Source organism: Talpa occidentalis, unplaced genomic scaffold (genome assembly GCF_014898055.3).
Source record: "Talpa occidentalis isolate TD23 unplaced genomic scaffold, MPIMG_talOcc4v2.1 talOcc4.2, whole genome shotgun sequence".
NCBI classification, from domain to species: domain Eukaryota; kingdom Metazoa; phylum Chordata; class Mammalia; order Eulipotyphla; family Talpidae; genus Talpa; species Talpa occidentalis.
Window position 1 is genome coordinate 63923530 of NW_023602073.1, and position 21552 is coordinate 63945081.

Sequence of the window (21552 nt, forward strand, 5' to 3'; positions counted from 1 at the left end):
GTGTCTCCTGAAATCGCAGCAGTCACCTGTTCTAAGGGCAAATATGACGCGCGCTACACTTTGTGGGGAGAGGACAAATCTGATGTCGTTACAGACTCCTGAGGGAGGGTGGGCAAGTGAGAGAGAGGAGTAATAAGAGAGAGGGAGAGAGGGGAGGGGGGAGGGAGAGAACTCTGTCCCCGAGCCAAGCTAAGCTGCTTGGTTGAAGCACGTGGAATTTGAGAAAGAGAACTTAACAGTGAGTGCGAAACATAAATCTCTTTGCTTTCCTGAGATTGGGGGTAGGTGCCTTTGAGTGGAATTATTTTGTGAACCTTAATGAATGAGGTCCTCCAAGGGTAGTTAAGCAGGTGTAGTATTAGAAATATCAATCACCTGGTAAGGCTGACCATTGGAATGGCTGTCTGGGCTGTTGCCTGGAGGCTCTGCTGTGCCGGAGGTGGTTACATCCTTGGTTGCTGGAATTGGGGTGATCTGGAGAACCTGGGAGAGGGGCTAGTGCCCCCCAGCAATAGCTATTTACTATCTGGGGCAGTACTTCTATAGTTCAGTAACTCGTGCGGTTCTATCAGTGACTACCAGCGGAGTTACTATCTCTGTTTCTAAGCCAGAAGTTAGCCTGGCAGAGGAACAGGCGTTGAATGGGTAGTGGGCAGTATGGATGATGAGGACTCTATTCCCAAGGTGACTTGGGGGCTTGACCTGAGAGGTCAGGCCAGATCTGCGGTCAGGTCAGTGAGGTCAATGACCCTGGAGGAGCCGTCCCCTTCTCCAAGAAAGCAAAGGGATGTCCCCACCCCAGGCAGGCAGGGCAGAGCAGCAACTCACAGCAGGCGTGCGGGGGACAGCCCCTTGGGGTGAGTGTGGGGGAGAGAGGGTCATCCTCACGAGCACGGGCATCTCGTCGTCCGACATCGAGCTGGCTGGCTTGTCTCTGGCGGAGGGGGCGGCAACGACGCTGTTGGCGAAGCCCTGAGAGCTGGGCTTGGGCGGGAGAAGCTTGACAGGGACAGACACGGGCATGACCATAGGCGTGAGGCTTTCAGCCTCGGGAGGGAGCTGCGGTTGCGGTGGCGGCGGAGGCGGCAGTGGCGGCTGGGGCTGAGGTGGCTGAGGTGGCGGGGCCTTCTCTCCTTCCTCCTACACAGACAATAAAGGCTTTGATCCTGGGCTGAGGGCAGCACTTACAAGGGGGGACTCACTCTGCTTTTCCTGAAAGGTTCCAGGACATCAGGCATGGGTGACTGGGAACCACTGCAGGGCAGCTTTCTTCCTGCCACCCTGAGTCCCTTGGCTTCAAGGGATGCCAGTCGGCGGCGGACGAGGCCATGTACCGCTTTCTATATTAAAAAAATTGACTGTGTAGCTTGTATATTGGAAACAACTATTAAAAATGTGTATGTGCGTCGTGGCCATTGCTTTTAAAGCAAAGGGTATGTATGTACTTGAAAAGAGGCCAAAAAAAGGGGGATGCTTTTGTATAGAGCTTTTTGAATCTATGGGCCTCAGTTTATTATCTGTCAAATGCAGACAGGCATTCCATCTTAAATTCTACTCAGGTTGGGAACCACATTGAAAATACAAAACATGTTTCTTTTAAATAGTGAAGACAAAGCTCTATTATCTGGAGTGGTCAGGAGATGGAGTAACCTGATTGTCCAAAATTATGGTGAACAGAGATTTTATTTAAATCTTGTAGATTTAAATAAAGATCCACGATAGTCAAAGAGTTCTGAGGAAATTCTTTGAATTTTAATCTAACTCTAAAACTGCCTGGATAGTTCACACAAGGATAGCCTTCTTGGATAATCCTGAGGGTATTTTAAGATTTTTGCATGCTAGAGCCTAACATTAGTGCACTGGTGAATAGACAATGCTGGCTGGGAGTCCATTGGTTATAGTATCTCCCCCTGGCCATCGACTCCTGATCTGGAAGGGGTAAGTGACCCTGGTCTTGGGTGTTTCAAGCAGCAGAAACTAAAAATAATACTGCACCTCTATGGTTTCTTTGCTGTCTTCTCTGGGAGATGAGAAGGCTGGGATCCCCTAAAAGAATTCTAATATTTCTGCTTTGATCCTTGTTCATAAAGCCAATGGAAGTGGGAGCTGTTTGAGCTGAGGCTCCTAGCATCAAAGCTCAAGCTACCCCTCAGGAAGGGACTGTGCCTCCCCAGCTGTCTGCATGGGGCTTACATCACTGTCTGACGGCAGCAAAGCAAAGCAAATAGCACATGGCCTGGAAAGGACCGGAGCTGGCGCCTGCTAACCTGTTTGAGGCTGGGGGAAGCCCTCATTCCCCCGTGCGACCGCATGTGGCCGTTCAGGGCAGGCAGGCTCTTGAACTCCTTCAGGCAGATGGAGCATGTCAGCTTGTTCTTGGCGTCAAACTGCTCCCCAAACACGCCTTTCGGTTGGCCACTGCTCAGGGGAGGGCCAAATGGAGATGATATTCACGTTGAAGGGGAAGAGTGATTTAGCACAAGATTTCACACCCCACAATGAACACATTTTTTTTCATTCAATGCTCGCACGTCCACGGCCCCACCACATCACTCCAATTCCCTTCAGAGAACTAAGTCCAATTTACTGATTTGAAAAACTGAGGCTCAGAGTGGGAAAGGGCTTGCTTGAAGTCATGTAAGAGTTGCACTAAACACCTTGCTTCATTCTAGGCCCTCAGGTGCTGGGTTTTTCATACCTACAGCTTATGACCCTCGTAGGGTCCGCTCAGGCCCCCTCTTCCAGAAGCCGTCCCTTAAGAGTCACGTGTCTATGTCCTCTGGTTCACCTCTAGGGTGCACGTATTAGCAGTTTATCAGGTCCTTATCTGCAGTGCCCATGACAAGGGGACCCAAGTCTAAACTATTCACTGCAGCATCTCGCATTTAGCTGTATGCCTGGCACACAGCAGGTACTCAGTACATATTGACTGAATAAATGGACCTGGGACAGAACATGTGCTATGGAGTCACTACCAGCACTGCAACTTTCTTGATGTGCAACTTCAAGCTCTCTGAACCCCAGTTTTCTCATTTGTAAAGTAACAGTAAAAGCAAACAGTGGGTGAGTGCTTTCTATGTACTGGGCACATGGCAATCATACTTACCCTCACCAGCTTACTTTATTAGACACAATATAAAGTGTCTAGCACACAGTACATACTCGAACACAATAACTATTATTATTCCCATAAACCTCTGAGGAATTGACTTAGAAATTGTAAATTATGAGAGACAACTTAGGAAAACCTCCCAAAATGTCAATAAGCCTCCTGTCATACATCTTACCTTGACTCAGGGGACCCTGGCTGGGCTCTGTCATCAGGTAGGTGCATCTAATTTTGAGCGAAGCAAGGCACCGAAAGAAAGAAAACAAAAAAAAAATGTGTTTCTGTTGGGAGGCATCCTTGAGGGGCAGGAACCCCAGGGTTGCTACTTCTAGGGCTCCTCCTGCTCTCTGCCTCCTGCTGATCACACGCACACCATTCGCTCTCCCTCTTCTGGACCTGATACTTCTTTCCTTGACTGCTCCCTGTTGTGGGACCACAGCCCGCCTCTGGGAGCTGCCAATAGCCACAGATCCAGGGACTCAACCCCAACTCATTCCTTCCTGTTCTTCCAGTCCACCCATTCTGTATAAACAGGTTCCATTCCAGGGAGAGTCATAACACCAGCTCCATGCAGGACACATTCAGCTGAAATTCTTTTTTCAGCTTTGTCCATGTCATCTGGCTCTTATATTCACAAAAGGTCTTACTTACTGCTGAGCACAAGCCCGCAGTAAACAGAAGGTCACCTCTGGTCAGAGCCCTCTCTCCATCTAACTTGTCCTATTGAAGGTTCCCTCCTTCCCTAACCTTGTCACATGAATGCAGTCCTTGGAACGTGGCAAGGTATGAGCAATGCCCAACACACAGTAGCTTCTTTGTGGTCAAGCACATTTGGGAAATAATCAAGGGTTAATAACGGTGGCCCACAGGCTGATTTTGGCCTGCAGACATGCTTTGTTAGGCTAGACTTTTTAAATATTCGTTTTAGAATTCTATTAGATAGGGTTTTGCTCTCCCATCCACCACAGTCACCACCACTCCCTATTACTGTCTCATATCCAGCCATTTCGCTTATTCACTTTACCTGCCTGGATCCTGTGGGCAGCTAAGGTTTTTATCTTTGCTATTCTAACTGGTATTCCCTTTGGGAGATTTTCTGTGCACACTAGCATATTAAAGTCACTGTGAAGCTCTATAGCATGGTAACCTGTTTCACTTTAAGATACCCTAAGTTTATGCAGAGAACTCACGTGTCCCTCTTGCAATAGTCATTAAATATCCTATGCAATTCCTGTTCTGAGCAACATACTTGAAAAAGGTTGTAGAAATGTGGTCTCACTCCCAAAGGGGAAAGAATTTCACAGGGAATGCCCTGAAGTCACAGATCCAAGAAGGACCAGACATTCCCACTGTGTGGTCCCTAGACACTTGACTTTGGCCTTGATCATTACATGCATCATTCAGGACCTGATATTGTACTTTGACCATCTTCTTAGTGAGATTATAGGCTCAGTGAGTAAAGACACAGTAAAAATTGACTTGGATTCCAAGTGCCTGGCACTGGTAGTGTCTGTCCCATGTAGGCTAACATTTATGGACTGAATAAAGAACAAAAGGGATGAAGGAGCTGGAGAGAGGAATGGGCACTACACAGACTCAGCACTGGCTGCCCCTGTAGCACATTAAGATTCCAGGAAAAACTTCCACAATGTGAATACCTGGGGCCACATGGCACTGGGAGACAGCTGCTGGTGCTGAGGTCCCATGTTGTTGAGGTGGACTCCACTGGGGGACAGGAGTGGCCGATGTGGCAGGGCACTGCTGGCCCGATTCAGGTCCATGCTTGCTGGGTCTGCCATTCCTGTATCAGGGGGCCCCAGGTCCCCATGGGAGCTCAGCATGGCCTGGCTCTGTCTGTCGCTCGGGTAGGTCTTGGGCTGACTGTCCTCACGCTGCTGGTGCTGGGGCAGGTGGCTCTGCTGGTAGAGGGGGTGGTTGTAGGGCTGCTGGGACTCCTGGTAGTAGTACTGGGGCATGGAGCCCAGCTGAATCAGCTGGACAGCGTGGGCCTGCTCCGGAGTGTACTGGTGGGGGTCCCTGTGATAAGAAGGGGGCTGTAGGTGCATCTGTTGCTGCTGCTGCTCTTGTAAGTGCTGCATCATGGGTTGGGACTGGTAATACTGAGGTATCTGCACTGAACTCTGCCGCTGCTGCAGCTGAAGATGCTGCTGTTGCTGCTGCTGCTGCTGCTGCTGCTGCTGTTGCTGCTGCTGCTGGGGCTGTGGTGGGCGAAGCTGCTGCTGCTGCATTTCTTGCATCGACATCCGCTGCTGGCCAGCTTGCTGCTGTTGCTGCTGTGGGTAATACTGATGCTGCTGCATCTGTTGCATGTGCTGGGACAGCATCTGTGGGGCCTGCAGTGGCTGTCCTCCCTGCACTGGCATCTGAGCCAGTGGCTGCTGGTAGTCATAATACAGGTGTCCTTGGCTAGGGTGCTGCCCGACCTGAAGAGCTGGTTTGGACAGCCCCCCAGTGAAACCAGGGTGAGGCTGCTGCGGCACCTGCTGGTAGCGGGAAGGTATGGCCGATGCAGGGGGCTCCATGGGCTTCTGGGACAGCAGCTGGCGGAGGGCACTGTCAGGGGCTCCATCCATCACTGCTGACTGGGTGTGCAGCACCTGGGCCATATTGTTAACCTGAATTCGCAGGTTTTGGTTGGCAAACACCTGGGTGAAGGAGTCTAGTTTGTGCAGGACACCACTGGTGAGCTTCTGGGTCCGGATCTCGCTAGCCTGGGAGTAGGTGTACTGGTAACCATCAGTGGGTTCAGGCTGGCTCGGTGCCGCCCACATCATATTTGAGTTGGTCAGGTTGCCACGTAGCTGAACATGGTTTCCAGGCCCTGCATGGCCACTCCACCCTCCCTGCCTGGAGGTATCCACTGGGCCAAGGTTTTTGGAGCCAACAGGCAAGCCTAGACCATCCCGTGTATCTTGAGGGAAGTGGGGGGAGATGGGTGATGCCTGAGAGGCATCCATCCCAGCCCCTGTGACTGTATTCCCATAGTTGTGGTTCAGCCCGCTGTGGACGCCTAGTGGTGGCTGTTGGTAGAAAAGGTTCTCACCACCGTGAGTCACGTGGTTGGTCTTGTAGAGCTGCTGATCCCCCATGATGCCCGCCTGGGTGGTGAACGTCCAGCCACAAAACCATATAAAAAGGTAAATGAAACAAATCCAGAAGGACTGAAACCCTGAGAAGCTGAGAGAAAGTGTCCACACTATTCCACGGCTGACATGTCTGTGAGCGTGGCTAGAGCCAGATGGTCCTCTTGACTTGTACCGCGCATGTGCAGGGCGGTGGCTCTTACATCCTCACCCGGGCTGAGGTCCCGACCAAACACCACCGTGGTGAAGAGTTGCTGCTCACACCTGCAAGACAAGATGCAAAGGACAGGGATGGATTTACTGGGATGTTTTGTGACAAGCTAGCTACAAACATAAATACCAGACAGGAAACTTGATGAGAAATAGCCAGTTTCATGTACTCCACACCCTTTACACTGATTCTGCAGATCTGACCCTCATGTGTGTTGAGAAGTCTTACTTTCAAGCCACAGCTCAATGGCTCATTAGCTGCTTGATTTGTTAATTCATTGTTTGGTTCACTGATTAACTGCTCCACTCTTCTGGGACCCTGCTATTGAAAACCCAGCACTATGCGAGAAACTGTGGGGATTCGGAGACGTTTAAGACAAGCATTAATCAATTTTTCTGCCCAGCAAGTACTTCTTAGAAACCTACTAAGTGTAAGGTACACTACTAGGAAATGATTGAAACATGGCCGGTTCTTGAGGAACTTATAGTTAGCATAAGTACATCATCAGGAGAGAAGAGCTGAATGGAATGAAAAGGTGAAAATAACAGATAAGGGGCCTCAGACTGGAGAACATATTTCCAGCAGAAGAACAGAACTGGAGAAACTTTCAAAGAGGAGCACTGCACATATTAGTTTGCCTCCTGGTCAACACGGCGACCTGCTTCCTTGTGGTCCCTGCTCGGAGAAACATCTGTGTGTGGGGGGAGTTGGGGGACCACCCCAAGCCCAAAAACCTATGATGTGGCCTGGCACGAACAAACAGGCTGGGTCAATCAGACACTTTCTCTTAGAAACACGAGCTAGGAAGTTTGGAAGGTGTCCCAATCTGGGCTGAGTCCTACCAGGTTCTTTCGTGCACTTTCAACTAGGGCATGTGAGCCTTGGAGGGATACACTGGAAGATCCTCCGAGACTGCACTCACACTCAGTTTTAGAAGAACCAATTTTCAGGTCGTCAACCTCCAGAGAAACTCTTTTCTAGAACTGACCGGTGATAGAGGTGCAAGTTGAACTTTTATACCTTGCTCTTTCACAACAGCCCTCCTTGTCCTTTACAAAAGAAAGGAGCCCCCATCTCCACTCCACTGGGTTTACTGCCAGTAGAGTAATGGGGTTTACTGTCCCAGGGAAAACCTCCCCCTCTTCCTAGTCACCACATAGGAGGACATTTAAAAACCAAGAAAATGTGCAATAAAGGAGTAGTAAATCTTCTTTGCAATTCTCTTTTTACTAGGAAGCCTAATAGAAGTAATTAAAATTAAAATACAAGTGTTAGTGATAGATCACTATGTGATTTTTGGCATGTAACTCAGAAGCAGAGCAAGAAGTGAGAGACTCTGCTTTAACAAAGCGTGTCTTCCTAGTTACCAGTCACGGGAATAAGGGTTTTCACTGCTTACATAGAAAATGAAAACTGCAAATACAATTGGTGCTGATCCTTGTCTCATGCTAGTGGCAAATAATGATATTCCATGGATAAACAGACGAATTGAAGAAATAACCCAGGACCAGCAAATGTCTAGCATGCTCACTATGTGAAAACTCAAGTATGCTGAACATCAGTTAAAAGATGTATTCTAAAAAGTCATCCAGCATCGGGCCTCCCTTGTGGCGCAAGGGGCTAAGACGCAATCTATGAAGCTATCTGCAGCCACTGCAGCACAAGTTTGATCCCCAACCAGGGAGCGACCCACATGGTGGAGCAGACCTCTCGTGCCTCGCCTACTGCTCCCCTCAGCAGTGCATTTCAGTGGATCTGCCTGTTTTGCTTCCCACTCTGCCTCTGGTGGCTCCTTTCACACACACCCCCCACACCTCTGGCCTGTACCCCAGTTCTTGTACGCATAAATAAATCTTTAAAAAATTCATCCAGCAGCATCACCCCCTCACTAAGAGTTGCATTTTATATATAATTAGAGTTTTTATGTTTATTAATTATGTATCCAAATTAGTAATACATTTATGTTATTTTGATCAACTATGTGCTATTAATAACTGGAATGATAACTCCAACCAGAAGAAAATTCTAATACTTAGAGCTTTATGATTTCAGGAAATTAAAAAGTTTTAATTTCATAAAAAATTGCTAAGGAGAAATATGACAGAAACAAATGAAAGAGTTCTAGCATAAAGATATATTGCATGTATTACATTAAGATAAAGTCCCATGGGGGAAGTGAAACAAATAAAGTTTCAAGGAGGAAAAAAGGAACACTATTAACAAAGAATGTGTTCATGCATTTTTTAAATGGCTGATGGTGGGTATGAAATTGCTATGGTGTTTAGATTCCACTGGATAAACAGTGATGTAATAGTTTTATTTAAAAATATCGATGTTTACATTAAACTGGACATCGCATCTTCTGCAAGCGTATGATAAAAAACGTAGATGTAAACTTAAAAATGTGTGAGGGGGTAAACAGATTTACAAAATACTTTTATGTGGGATTTTAGGCAGAAAAGTTTAAAAACCACCCAGTAGTTCCTCTCCACTTGGGAGCTGGCCTGGTTGTCTCAGTCCCTTTTCTGAACTACAAGAAAAGGAGATGACCAGATTCAGAGCGAGGGGTTTGAGGCAATGAAGGACAGGTGAAGGAAAGCAGAGGGAGGAAACAAGGCTGGCCACAGATGGCTGGAGCAGATCTGGAAAGGACATTTGTGTGGTGAGCCATGGAAGGCGACAGAGGGCCCCTGAGCCCTGGCAGGCCAATCAGGAAGCTGGGTGTGAGGGCACTGACCTTCAAAAGCAGGGAGACCAACTCCCCTCAATGCTCAAAATGTGGTCTGTATCACCGAGGAGCTTGTGAAATTCAGAATCTCAGGCTTCAGCCGCATCTACTAAATCAGAATCTTCGTTTTATAGAGAAGGAAGATTCTCTATATATTCACCTCAAATGATCCATATTTACACTAAAATTTGAGAATGGGCGACAGGCCCTTGCAGCATCCAGGTCAGACATGATTTTATTTAATTTATTTTTTAAAAAAGATTTATTTACTTATGCATACAAGAACTGGGGTACAGGCCAGAGATGTGTGTGGGGGGTGAGAGGATCCTCCAGAGACAGTGGGGAACAGAAAGGCAGACTGACTGAAACACACTGCTGAGGGGAGCAGCAGGAGAGACAGGAGAGGTCTGCTGCACCATGTGGGTAGCAACCTGCCCGGGATCGAACTCATGCTGCAGTGGCTGTGGATAGCTTCATAATGCTACATCTTAATCCCCTGTGCTACCAGGGAGGCCCCCTAGACATGGTTTTATAAGACCTGAACCTGGATATGGTCAGCAGGAAGAGAATAAGCGAGAGAAACCACCCTCTTAGGTTGTCAGTGGGAACAGACTCTCCTTTCTTAAAGTGCTTATCCTCCAGGGGCTCATGACACAGTACAAGGAGACCCCCTTCCTTTTCTGAGGAGGCAGTATGCTTTCTTCCTTGATATCCTCACCCATCACACATACCTTGCTGATGCTTGATGACTGCCCCCAGATGAGAGGGTTTGAGTTCCTGATCTACTTCACATCACCACTTCCATGTTCAAAGGCAAACTCAATGTCATCTTCCTCAAAATAGATGCTGTTCCAAAGTCTTGCCCTTGACTCCTCCCTCTCCCTTAAGTAACCACCACGACCTATCAATATACCTGCTAGAAGAAAGGATCTGATGTAGTATGAGGGCTATTAGCAGTTTACTTGCTGACATTTTCTTAACTCCATCTATTTTTCTCTGGTTCCACTACTCTCACCCTTGTCCAAAATACCATAGCTGTCTTCTGGACTATTCCAACAGCCTTGTACTTTATAGTCTTGTCCATTCTGCAGACAACAGCAGCAAAAGGAACTTTTCAAAATATTAACTCTGATCCCATCATTCCACTTTTTAAAACCCTTTGATAGCATCTTAATGCTCTTAGTTTAAAAATCAAAATAACAAGGATGACAGGGCTGTTAGACATTTTGTCCCAGCCTCATGATGAATCCCCCTTTCCTTGCTCTCCCCGCTTGCACTCCTAACCCCTCTGGTCTTCACTCAGTTCCTTAAACCTGCCATGCTGCCTCCTACCACAAGACCTTTGCACATTATTATCCTTCCAATTTGGATAACTTTTCCCTCCCCAGTCCCTCTTCCTCTAGCCATATCCTGGGCATCCTTCAGATCTTAGTTTGAACTATACTTTCTCAGAAGGTCTATCCTGGCCCCACCCCAATAATATATCAGGATCCTTTCTTCTATGTTCTCATAAAACAGTATTTCTTTCCTCCAGACCACTCTCCTCACTCTATACTTGCAACAATACAACTAATTCATGAATCTTCCTCTATCAGGGCAGGGATCATGCTTATTTTTGCCCATCATTCTATTCTCAAAACCTACCATAATATTTGGCACATTCTTCATCTCCTGTAAGGATCTGTTGAAGGAGGGCTAATGTTAGTTGAATGAATGACTCAATGAATGCATGCACAAAGGCTTGAAGTCAGGTGCAAGGGTCTGTGCTGGGCACTAGATCTTTATCAGGAACTTGTATGTTCAAGGATAAATTATGTGGTGCCGTAAAATGACTTCGAACAGGGCCTCCCCAGTGGCGCAGCGGTTGAGCGCTGGGTTGCGAAGCTGCCTGCAGCCTCTGCAGCGCCGGTTCAATCCCCGGCTGCTCCCCTGCCACTGGAGGAGGGTCCCGCATGGCGCGCAGACCTCTCCTGCCGCCCGCTGCTCCCCTCAGCAGTGTACTTCGGTGCTTCTGCCTGTTCTGCTCCCCGCTCTGGCTCTGGTGAATTCTCTCACCCTCCCACGCCTCTGACTGTACCCAGTGCTTGTATAAATAAATAAATAAATAAAAAAGCTCTCCGAGAGAGTGGCATGATCATTAAAAAAAAAAAAAAAAAAAAAAGACATTGAACAGTGTTATCCTGTGGGCATTAGACCTGGTGATTTCAGAATGTTTTGCCTGGCTTAAATCTCACCACCTAAATCGTCCTAGAAAGTCTTTTTTTTTTTTTTTTTTAAACCAAGCACCTCTTCAGAGGAAGAATTACTTGTTAAAACTGACCACACTGATCAGGGTCTGATTTCATATCCCTCCATGATATCCCTGCTGGTGGAACAGAAGCCAGATAACTTTACTTTTGTTGACGTGCCTGCTTTAAGTGTTCCTGATTTCTGGACAAGAGGGATTATTTTGTGTTCTGAGCTACAGGAATCTATTCTTCATTTGCTGATATTTTCAGAACTGGGAAGGTGTTTATTTATAAGCACAGAACCCTAGAAAATTAGAGATGGACTCCCAAAGTGTGGTTCCCTGGCCAGTAGCATCCTGTACCACTTGGGAACTTGTTATAAATACTGAATCTGGAATTTGGGGGCAGGTCCCCACAATCTGTGTTTTTAAGGAGTCCTCCTATTTTATCTGATGCCCTTTCTGGCTTAAGACTGCCTTTGAGATCATCTAATCTTTTCAGATTACAGGTGATGAAGTTGAGGCCCAGAGATGTAACAGTTGGGTCTAGAACAGTGCCTGGCTCATAGCAGTAGGCAATGAAGAATCATAAGTTGAATGAAAGAGAGGAAAAATGGCTTCCCTAGGAAAACATAAGAGGTAATAGAGAAACCATATGCTATTTGTTTTACATTAAATTTATGTAACATAGTATTATATTCACATGGCTCAAAATTCAAAAAAGTAGAAATGGGCGAAAATTGTTACCTATAAATGCTTAAAACTAAAGTGAAAAATTAGAGTCAATTCTTTTAAAAGGATATATATGAAAAATCTCCTACCTGCCCCTGTCCCCAGACTCCTGGCAACCCTCCTAGGACATGGGTTCAGGTTCCTGTATAGTCTAGAGACATCTTATGCTCAGCCAAGAATGCTTGTACCTACCCCACCCACCGTTTATACAAAGATGGAAGCATACCAAGCCATAGTTCACCATCTTATCACAAGGTATTTTAAACACATTTAAAACCTGGAAACTGTTCTTGGTGGATTAGTCAATCTCAAAATTGTTATAATTCGGGGCCTCCCTGGTGGTGCAGGCGGTTGAGCCCAGTGCTGTGAAGCTGTACGCAGCCTCTGCGGCGCAGGTTCGATCCCGGCCGGCCAGGGAGATTCCCACATGGCAGACCTCTCCTGCCCCGCCCACTGTTCCCCTCAGCAATGTGTTTCAGTCAGCCTGCCTGTTCTGTTCCCTGCTCTGTCTCTGGTGAATCCTCTCACCCTCCCGCACATCTGGCCTGTACCCTGGTTCTTGCATGCATGAATAAATAAACCTTTTTAAAAAATTGTTATAATTCCAACCTGGAACTCAAGTCTATTATTTTTCTAATAAAGTAATAACCGCTTTGCTCATTATATACATTTCCTATTGGAAATTGGCACCAGGAGTTTTTCATTCAGGACTAATTAATAGAACTACTACTTTTCACATTTCTTGGGTCAATTTATTCCTCTGAGCAAGACTCCAGGATTCCAGAGTAGGTTCAGGCAATATGGATCCCACGGTGCCCTGTATGCTCCCCAGAAAACATTACAGAAAAAGACCTGCTTTTGGTGTCCGGTCATACCAGGCAGGACAGCTTCCTACCTGTCTTGTGTCTCCAGGGACTGGGACAGTGCAGATGCTCAATAAACTCTTGCTGAATTAAGACACTGAGCCAGAGAAAGGAGACCTATTAGCAGGCTACGTCACCCTCAGGTTTCCATGCTTCTGACATGCACCAAGGGATGGGTTTAGGGTTTTCAGATGAGGGCAGAGTGCTATAAAGTGCCAGATTCATGGAGGGCTGTGGGTAATAAAAAGGCTCCACATGGATCTCCCAGCACGGGGGGATTTTCTGTCCAGGGCCAGCTCGTAATTATTTTCAGCTTTTGCAAGCTATGTGATCTGTGTCACCTCCGCAGTTGCAGTGTGACAGCAGCCACAGACAATACATTAATGTGTCCCAATACACCTTCATTAAATGGGCACCGAAATTTGAACTTCATATAACTTTCACATGTCAAGGAATATATTTTTCTTTTGCGTTTTCCTTATCCATTAAAAAACCCTCTATAGCTCACAAGTCACGTGGGCTTGACTGGGCTGGATTGGCAGGAGCTGTAGTTGGCTGACCCTTGTTCTAGTGCATCAAAGGCCTTCTCCCCTCCCTCCACACCCTGAGGTGCACCAGGAAGGGGGAACACAGTCTGCAAGGAGGATGTGTGTCGGGAAGGACCATCCTTTGAACCAGAGAGAGAGAGAGGGAGGGAGGAAGTTGACTTTGGCCAAAGTCTCAGTGGGACTTGTTTGCTTACAATTCAGAAGGGGTAACACTCAACCACTGCCAGACCACCACCGCTTGTTTGAGGAAGAAAAACCGAAGAGATTTTCCTTTTTCCGACACTGGATCCTCATTCAGACTATATACACAATTCCCCAAATAACTTGGTGTGGGTTTGGGTCAGGCCTTCATCTCAGGTTTGTCAAAGGAGCTTGACTTAGATTCCCTGGGGACTCCTCTTACTCGGGCTCTCTGCCCAACTTCCCAAAGAAGGCAGAAGCCAAGGGCAGTTCTCCAAGATGTGGGCTCATGGTTCGTGGTCTCCTTCACAGCGACGTTGTTGTTCCAAACTCTTTCTGATTAGTCGTCTAAATAAAGCCGGTGGGGATTTTATAATCCAGTAACCCAATTACCATGGACAAGTTCTACCAACAACAGCGATTAGCGCCCGAATCTTCCTTGGAGCAGTGACTGGCTCTTGTTCCTTCATGGTCCCCCTGCTCCCGCCCTGGGACTCCTCCAGTCTCAGTGGGGGAGAGGGTTTTCAAGGCGTCCTTGGGGCAACAAGGCACATTTATTCTTTTTGTTTTACCCCATGGAAGTCCCTGCTCCCTCCAAGTCCTGGGAACCAGGAAGATGCCTGACTCGCAACTGGGAACATGTGAAATGGAGAGTTTGGACTTGGCTTCCCATGGACCACCCTCCACCAAGAAATGGAAATTGGAGCTACAGCAGTCCCACCTTATCTGCGAGGCAATATGTTCCAAGACCCCCAGCAGATTCCTGAAGATAATACCAAGCCCTATATACACTTTCCCACCCCATATAAACATACCTATGATAAAGTCTAATTCATAAATTAGGCACAGTAAGAGATGAATGACGATACCTAATAATACATCAGAATCATTATAACAATAAACTATAATAAAAGATGTGAATGTGGTTTCTCCCTCTCAAAATATGTTACTGTACCTAATACTTTTGGACCGTGGATAACAGAAACTGGTGACGAAGAGGGACTACCATATCTCACTGACTGGTGTGCAGGTTCCTGGTCCTCACGGGCACTGCCCTCTCCCCTGGGTGAGCACGAGTTTTCTACCAGGGAGTTACCATTCTCATGTGACTGCCACATGCCACTTCTTATCTCCCTAGCGGGCCTGGCATGGTGTGGATGCTGAAAACGTGGAGAGAGAAGCAGATTGCAGGAGTCTAGGGTGGCTTCCTGGACGATGGAGCCGTGGTTTGAGTGGACCTGGTTTGAGTATTCCTGGATGCAGGTTTTTAAAGCACCTTCTCCCATAAATGGCTAGGGCAGGGTAGGGAAACTGGGCACTACCTTTGTAAATACGATGTACTCAGGCTCTGGAGGAGCTAGGGTTGACAAGAGGTCTTTAGAGAGAAGGCAGGGCAGGAGAGACACTGAACAACTCACACACGAGTCTGTGAGTGACCCAGGTGTTGCCTACTTCATAATCACAGGTTTCTCCTAAGTAGGCTAGGAGAATTCCAGAATCAGTCAGCACCATATTGAAGGTCTACTGGGTGCCAGGCTTGACTAGGTCATGGCCGCTGGCCTCATGAGACTTACATACTGTATACTGGGCACCTCACAGCCTAGAAATGGCATTTGTGCCCTGCCTCATCATTTATATTCTGTCATACAAGCCCGCACTGTGGGGTTTCACTAGGAAGGGGCCGAGGAGGGCCTGGCGGTGGGGGTCTGAAGTCCCTCTAGCCAAGGACCAGGGGGTAGACCCTTGCCTTTGGGGATTCAGGGAGGGCCGCTGCTAGCTGTTGGGCTGGAGGGGTTTAGGGCTGGGCCTGCAGGGAGGGTCCTCCACTCCTACCCCCCAAGGACTTGGGGCGAGGGCCTTGTGAATCAGCACTTGGGATTGCAGCCAAAGTAAGGATCCCCATCCCTGCAGCTGTCCTGGGTAGGGCAGGGCAGGGCTGGAAGAAGGGGAGAGTTCCCTTTAGTCACTCCAGCTCAGTGCCAGGGAATGTGGGGGATGAAAATGGAGGGGAAGTGGCTGCTGGTAGGTCCCTCTGGCCCCCTCAGGCCCACCCCTAGTCTCAGTGAATTTTAAATCAAAGGACACACAAGTCAGATACCTGAGTGCTCTGTTCCTGTTACTCAAGCTCCATGCTCAGCACCTGAGGCCAAGCTGTCCCAGCAGGTGAGCAGCACAGACTGACTTCCCATGCAGGGGAAGATAAGGGGAGTGCAGCCTGCAGATTCATACCCCAGGAGTCACGGTTATGTGGTTATGAATTCAGTTCTCAAATGGAGCAGATGGCTTGTCTTTGGTCTGTGGCCTTAAAATCATGAGACAATAAAATGCCTCTGGATGATACCCAAGACCCAGTAAAGGGGTGGGTGACTGGGAGAAACCACCCCTCTGCTGTCTAGAAAAGAGCTCACCATTCAGAGTGACAGTCAGCCATCGTCCTGTGTGTTAAATAACTGTGCAATGGTATTCTTGGGCTTGGGGTGTCTGTTGGTATCTCAGCTCTCTTGCCCCCCAGGTATGACATCAGTGCCACACTCAGGCATTCTGTAAACAGAGGCAGCAACACTGGCCACACCCCGGGGCATTCTGGGTCTTGGGCTCTTCACCAGTAAGATAAGGGAAATTAGATCCCATAGCCTTTCCTGGCTCAGAGTCTTAAGACTTTTGAGGGAATTCTGGGAGCCAAGAAAGAAGCACAGGGGCCATTAGTGTCTGGGGCTGGCAGCCTTCCCAATGGCACATCCCGAGTTGCTCCCTTCTCCAGGCGCCTGTGACCTGGGCTCTGGTTGCCTCCTAGAAGAGGTCACCAGCAGTGTGAACTCTCGGAGGGCAGAGGAAGCTCATCTGCTCATCCCTGGGTCCAGCCTGTGCCTCATACCTGGCATACTGCTCAGCAGGCATTTGCTTGTGAAGTCAGAGTGCCTCAGGGGCAACCTCAAGTTCCCCATTGCCCTGCTCAGCCCCGCAGGCTAGACTGGCCCCGGGCTGACTCACTTGTCCTGCGTTGTATTGTGGAAGGCCGGTCCTCTGAATCAAATGAGAGAGGTTGCTCCTTCAAGGGTCCGTGTGGAGCTTTGCTCCTGATGTACCTGAGCAGGCTATCAGGGTCCGGCAAAGTTGCGGAGAGAAAGGAAGCACAGAGTGAACAGACCAAGGGCTGGAAGTGGGGAGACACCCTGGAAGTGACACTACTGAGAGCTGCCGACACTGGTTTTGTCAGGGCCCTTGTTTCAAATCACAGCACATCAAGACTAAGAAAACTGTATGCTTTGAAATACAGATGCTTCTATAGTTACTATGACAAGACCCGGGGGCCAAAGTGATGCATCTAGTATGGGTCCCTGCAGCTGAAATGAGAGGGCAGAAATGGGGCCCCTTGAAGAGGGTGAGGACCAAACCCCACAAGAAGGATTTACAGGTGCAGATGTGTGTGCTTCTGATAGAGGAAGTACAACGTCACAAGGTTAGGCACCTCAATGTTCTATTTTTAACCAAGACTAGATTTTAAATTGTATAGGAGTAGAATTGTGTCTTAATACCTCTGTTTTAATGTCCTCTTCCAATGAGGCACAGGCAGTGTTTGGGCCAAAGTGGATTCATTCAATGTTTATGGAATAAGCAAAAGAATCCGTCAAACATCCACCAACTTGTGTGCCTGGCCAAGGATTAGGATGTGAAGGAGATAATTCCCTGCTCGGAGCTGAGTGATCCATGTTAAGGCTAGAACTACACACCAGCATAACCACATCCCACACTCCCAGACGCCCTCCAGTTCCAAGTGGAGTTGGATTACAGAAGGGTGGGGTGGGCTAAAGTGGGGAGAGCAGCAGGAAAGACACACAGAGGTCCATGCTGCTGAGTGAGATGAAGACACTGCTGAGCAAATGGGGAAGAAGAATGATAATAATGACTAACACACGCTGGGTGCTAACCTCAGGCCAGGCATGGTGGCAAGACCTTTACATGCCCCCCAGGTGGGGATCTACAAGTACCATGCCCACAATTTCCTCCCTTGCCAGTCTCCCAATAGACACCATGAGATGAACATTCTTGGGTGTGTCCCCTTATGAACCTCTAAGAAAATTTCTCTAAGATATAAATTCACGACTTCAGAATTTTAAGTTAGTTGGTTAGAGATTCATATAACAAATCACACATGCAAATCATCTATAGACAAATGTATATACTGCAATGTTACTTCAATAGTGAAAGACTGGAAACATCCCAATACCTGTCAATAAGGGACTGGTTAAAGAGAATTGTGAAAAAACCCTGTGATAGAATACTATGCAGCTATTAAAAAGAAAAGGGTAGCTTTCTATGAACTGACATGGAAATATCTCCAGAGTTAAAAGAGAGTATGTGTACACACAGTTGACTCTCATTATTCACAGTACTTACATTCTATTAAGTCACCACAGACGCTGAGTCAATGAACACTAAACCATTTTCCAGGGGAAATACCGGTTAATTCCTGTGAACCTCTGGCCACAACATTTTCGACTGCTCAACACATAACCTTGTTTCATGTGTGTGTTTTGTTTAAAGACAACTACTTAACATCTATTGTTGAATCATTGATGTTGAACTCATGGCCAGCAGCACTGTAACCCAGGCCTGAATGAAGCTTACATATTTTCTCCATCAGGCACATCACAGCCCTCTTACACATAGACACACTAGCCATCCTTTCAGTACTATTTAACTGGATGCATTTTAGGCAGCAAAATCAACAAGAAAATGCACAGAAATGTGAAAAACATGGCACAAAATAGACCGTGACAAGGGCCAGTTTGTGGCATGAGAACTGAAACAAGAAGTCAGTGTCACCCTGATAAACCTCAGCTGGGAGTGTGTTGGGTAACTCAAATTTTTCATTGTTCCATGTAAGTCTACCATAACTGTGAAAGCACATGAGCACTGCTGTTGGGTTACAAATACGTTTTAGAGAGTGGGAGAATCTACAAATACAGAATCGAGAAGAATGAGGGCTGACCGTATACTCATAGTTGCTGGTTCTGCATAAAGAAAATCTGGAAGGATCCAAGAAATGAGTAAATATTGTCTGTGGGGAGTGGGTGAAATCTGAGCCAACTGGGAAAAGGACTAAGAAGCAGGAGTCCTTTCATTTTGTAGATTTTTATATTTTTCTAAACTTTTGAAGCATGGGAACTACTTTTCAAAAAGTAAACAGATCATATAAAACAGTGGGGAAAACTTATACGCACACTTGAACGTTTTATCTAAATGTAAAACATAAAATATCTTACTAATCTTTTGAGGCAGGGTCCAGGCTATTTATTTTCCCCTTTTGTTCACAGATCTGAACAGAGCTCTGCATTTGCCTTTTATGCACAAACCACCACATAAGACACAAACGACCATTTTTGGGGTTCCGTTTTCGTAAAGGGGAGCCAGTGCTGATGACAGCAACAAAGAAGTAGAGACACAGAGCCCTCTGACATGCTTATATTCTCTCTCCCTCTAGCGCCAGGCTGCAGCAATTGTCTTGTTCACACCTAACTTGGCAGTAATTATCTCTTGCTAATTCTTTGCTTTTAATAATTCTTTCCAAAGCATTCAGCCTATTTTTCCTAGAAACAGTATTTCTCTTGCTTTTTTGGCATTCAGAGGTCACTGGCTCACATCACACCTAATTAATTTATGCAATTACAATAACACATACAACTGGCATAAACAGATTTGGGAAACCAGCTGGGGGCTTGCTGTGTTCCTGACTTCCCTTGTGGAAGAGGGTACTGCAGGGGTGGGAGTTGGAGAGCCATCATGAAAGACAATTTCACCTGTGTGAAACTGTCTTGTGAACTTGACGCTACAAAGATGCATGATGCTGCTGAATTTCACCTGGTGGCTGTGGCCTTGGTGCATCTTAGCCACGTGTGTACCTATCAGGCGCAGACTCTGGGGGTGGGGCAGAGAGCTGGGTCCCCAGTGGTGCAGGGTAGAGTTGGGGTGGGTGGCCTTCAGCAAGCATTTTCAGAAGTGATTGAACCTTTTTTCAAAGACCTTCCTTCCATGTGGGATTTCTGATAGCAATGACACTTAGAATCACGTTTTAGGAAAAGGATGAGGAAAGGTCTGTCTATAAGGTCTCTTTGAAGTGTCCTATTAGCCTACTCCTTACTCCCTGGAGCTGTTTGGGGTATAAATCCCCAGTCTGAGCCCCTAGGTGCTCCTGGCTGAGGTGAATCCCCCAACAGCTAGGGACACTGTGGCACCCTCTGCTTTCAAAAGAGGGAAGAGGTCAAAGTCCATGAACTGAACCCACAAGGCCTTGTTTCCACAGAGGACCCTAACCCTGCTTCATACAGAAAATGGAGGCATTTACCCCCTCCATTTCCAGGCCCCCAGCAACTTTCACCCTCCACCCTTACCCTCTGTTCACTCATCTTAACAACAAGAGGGGCCTGAATCAGAAACCTGGGACTCCAAGGGTCCCCTGCACTTGCAGTAGGTGATCCATTCCTGCCGCCCTCTCCTCCATAGCAAGCCCAGACAGTCTTCTCTAGTCCCACTGCCTGATCTGTGGGGTAGTCTCTTAAGAGGTGGCCTCACCCCTGTACTCCCGCACCCCTTCACGCCAGTGCATACACGTCCAAACAGCTCTGCCTGGCACATGAGGCTTCTCTCAATCTGGCCTCACCTACTTTTGCAATGATCACCCCCAACCATTCACCGTACACGACCTGAGCACCTGCCTGTGGAGCTACAATTACCAAAATGGTGTCCCTCTGCCTGAAGTCCCTTTCCCATTCTCCATCTCCTGAGTTCAACATCTTTTATGAAGACTTCCCTGACTCTCGGCCATTCACTAGAAGGCAATGTCGAGTAGCCACTGTGTACCCGGAACAGTGGGTCTATGGAGGCGAGTACATGACAGTGTCAGATCCTGGGCCTTGTAGTCTAAGGTGGGGGTGTCAGGCCCCATAACTGTAATTCTATACTGTGGTGAGTGGCTGTAATAAAGGGCTGGGACTTCAGCGGGAAGGCCAGGGAAGGATTCTCTGAGGAAGTCACGGTGCTGCGATGATCCGAACGACCAGGACTTAAATAGGGAGAAAGCTGCCTTCCACAGAGTCAAGGAGAGTACAGGCACGGCCCTGTGGTGGGTGGGAACACGGCAGACATAAGGAACTAAAGGAGGGCCAGGCTAGCTGGACTGTGGGATCAAGGAGCACGGTGATGACAGGGGAGAGAGGTAAGGGCCAGGCCACTCTGGAGCGCAAGGAGTTTTCTCTTCACACTAAGAGCAATGGGGAATCATTAAAGTGTCTTGAGCAGTGGTTGTGCTTGTGCTCAACCACGTGTGACTGATTGGATTTGCCTTTTGAAAAGGCTACAGAGTAGACGAGGGTTCAGCAAACCTTTCCTATACACAGATAGTATAGGAAAGTCTAGGAAGTCTAGAAAGTCTAGGAAGTCTCCTAGACTTCGCAGCCAAAAGGCAAAGTCAAGGTCATGATGTAGATAGACACTTTCCTAAAGAAAAGAAGAAATGGAAAAAAAAAAAAAAAAGAAAAGAAAAGAAAAGAAGAAATGGGCCTCCCCGGTGGCGCAGCAAGTTGAGCGTCGTGCTGTGAAGCTGTCCGCAGCCTCTGCAGCACAGGTTCGAATCCTGGCTGGCTGGGGAGATACCCACATGACGCAGCAGACCTCTTCTGCCTCGCCTGCTGCTCCCCTCAGCAGTGTCTTTAGTCCGTCTGCCTGTTCTGCTCCCCGCTATGTCTCGGTGAATTCTCTCACCCTCCCACACCTCTGTACTCCAGTTCTTGTATAAATAAATAAATCTTTAAAAAAAAAAAAAGAAGAGAAGAAACATTTCTACACATTTT

The 21552-nt window shown here is 47.4% G+C and overlaps 1 protein-coding gene across 18 annotated transcripts in view; it reads right to left on the minus strand.

Moving 5' to 3' along the window:
• Positions 1-21552, minus strand: part of TRERF1 (transcriptional regulating factor 1) — a 196463-nt gene that overhangs the window by 29358 nt on the left and 145553 nt on the right. For 10 of the 18 annotated variants that reach the window (XM_054698796.1, XM_054698799.1, XM_054698793.1 and 7 more), the window contains 5 exons: positions 4768-6477; positions 3288-3334; positions 2268-2418; positions 829-1140; positions 376-495 (listed from right to left, as the gene is read on the minus strand). In XM_054698796.1, coding sequence (XP_054554771.1) covers positions 376-495; positions 829-1140; positions 2268-2418; positions 3288-3334; positions 4768-6219 — 2082 coding nt within the window. In that variant the 5' untranslated portion in view covers positions 6220-6477. The remainder of the gene's footprint in view (positions 1-375; positions 496-828; positions 1141-2267; positions 2419-3287; positions 3335-4767; positions 6478-21552) is intronic. The other 8 variants (XM_037519718.2, XM_054698804.1, XM_054698805.1 and 5 more) reach the window with 4 other exon arrangements.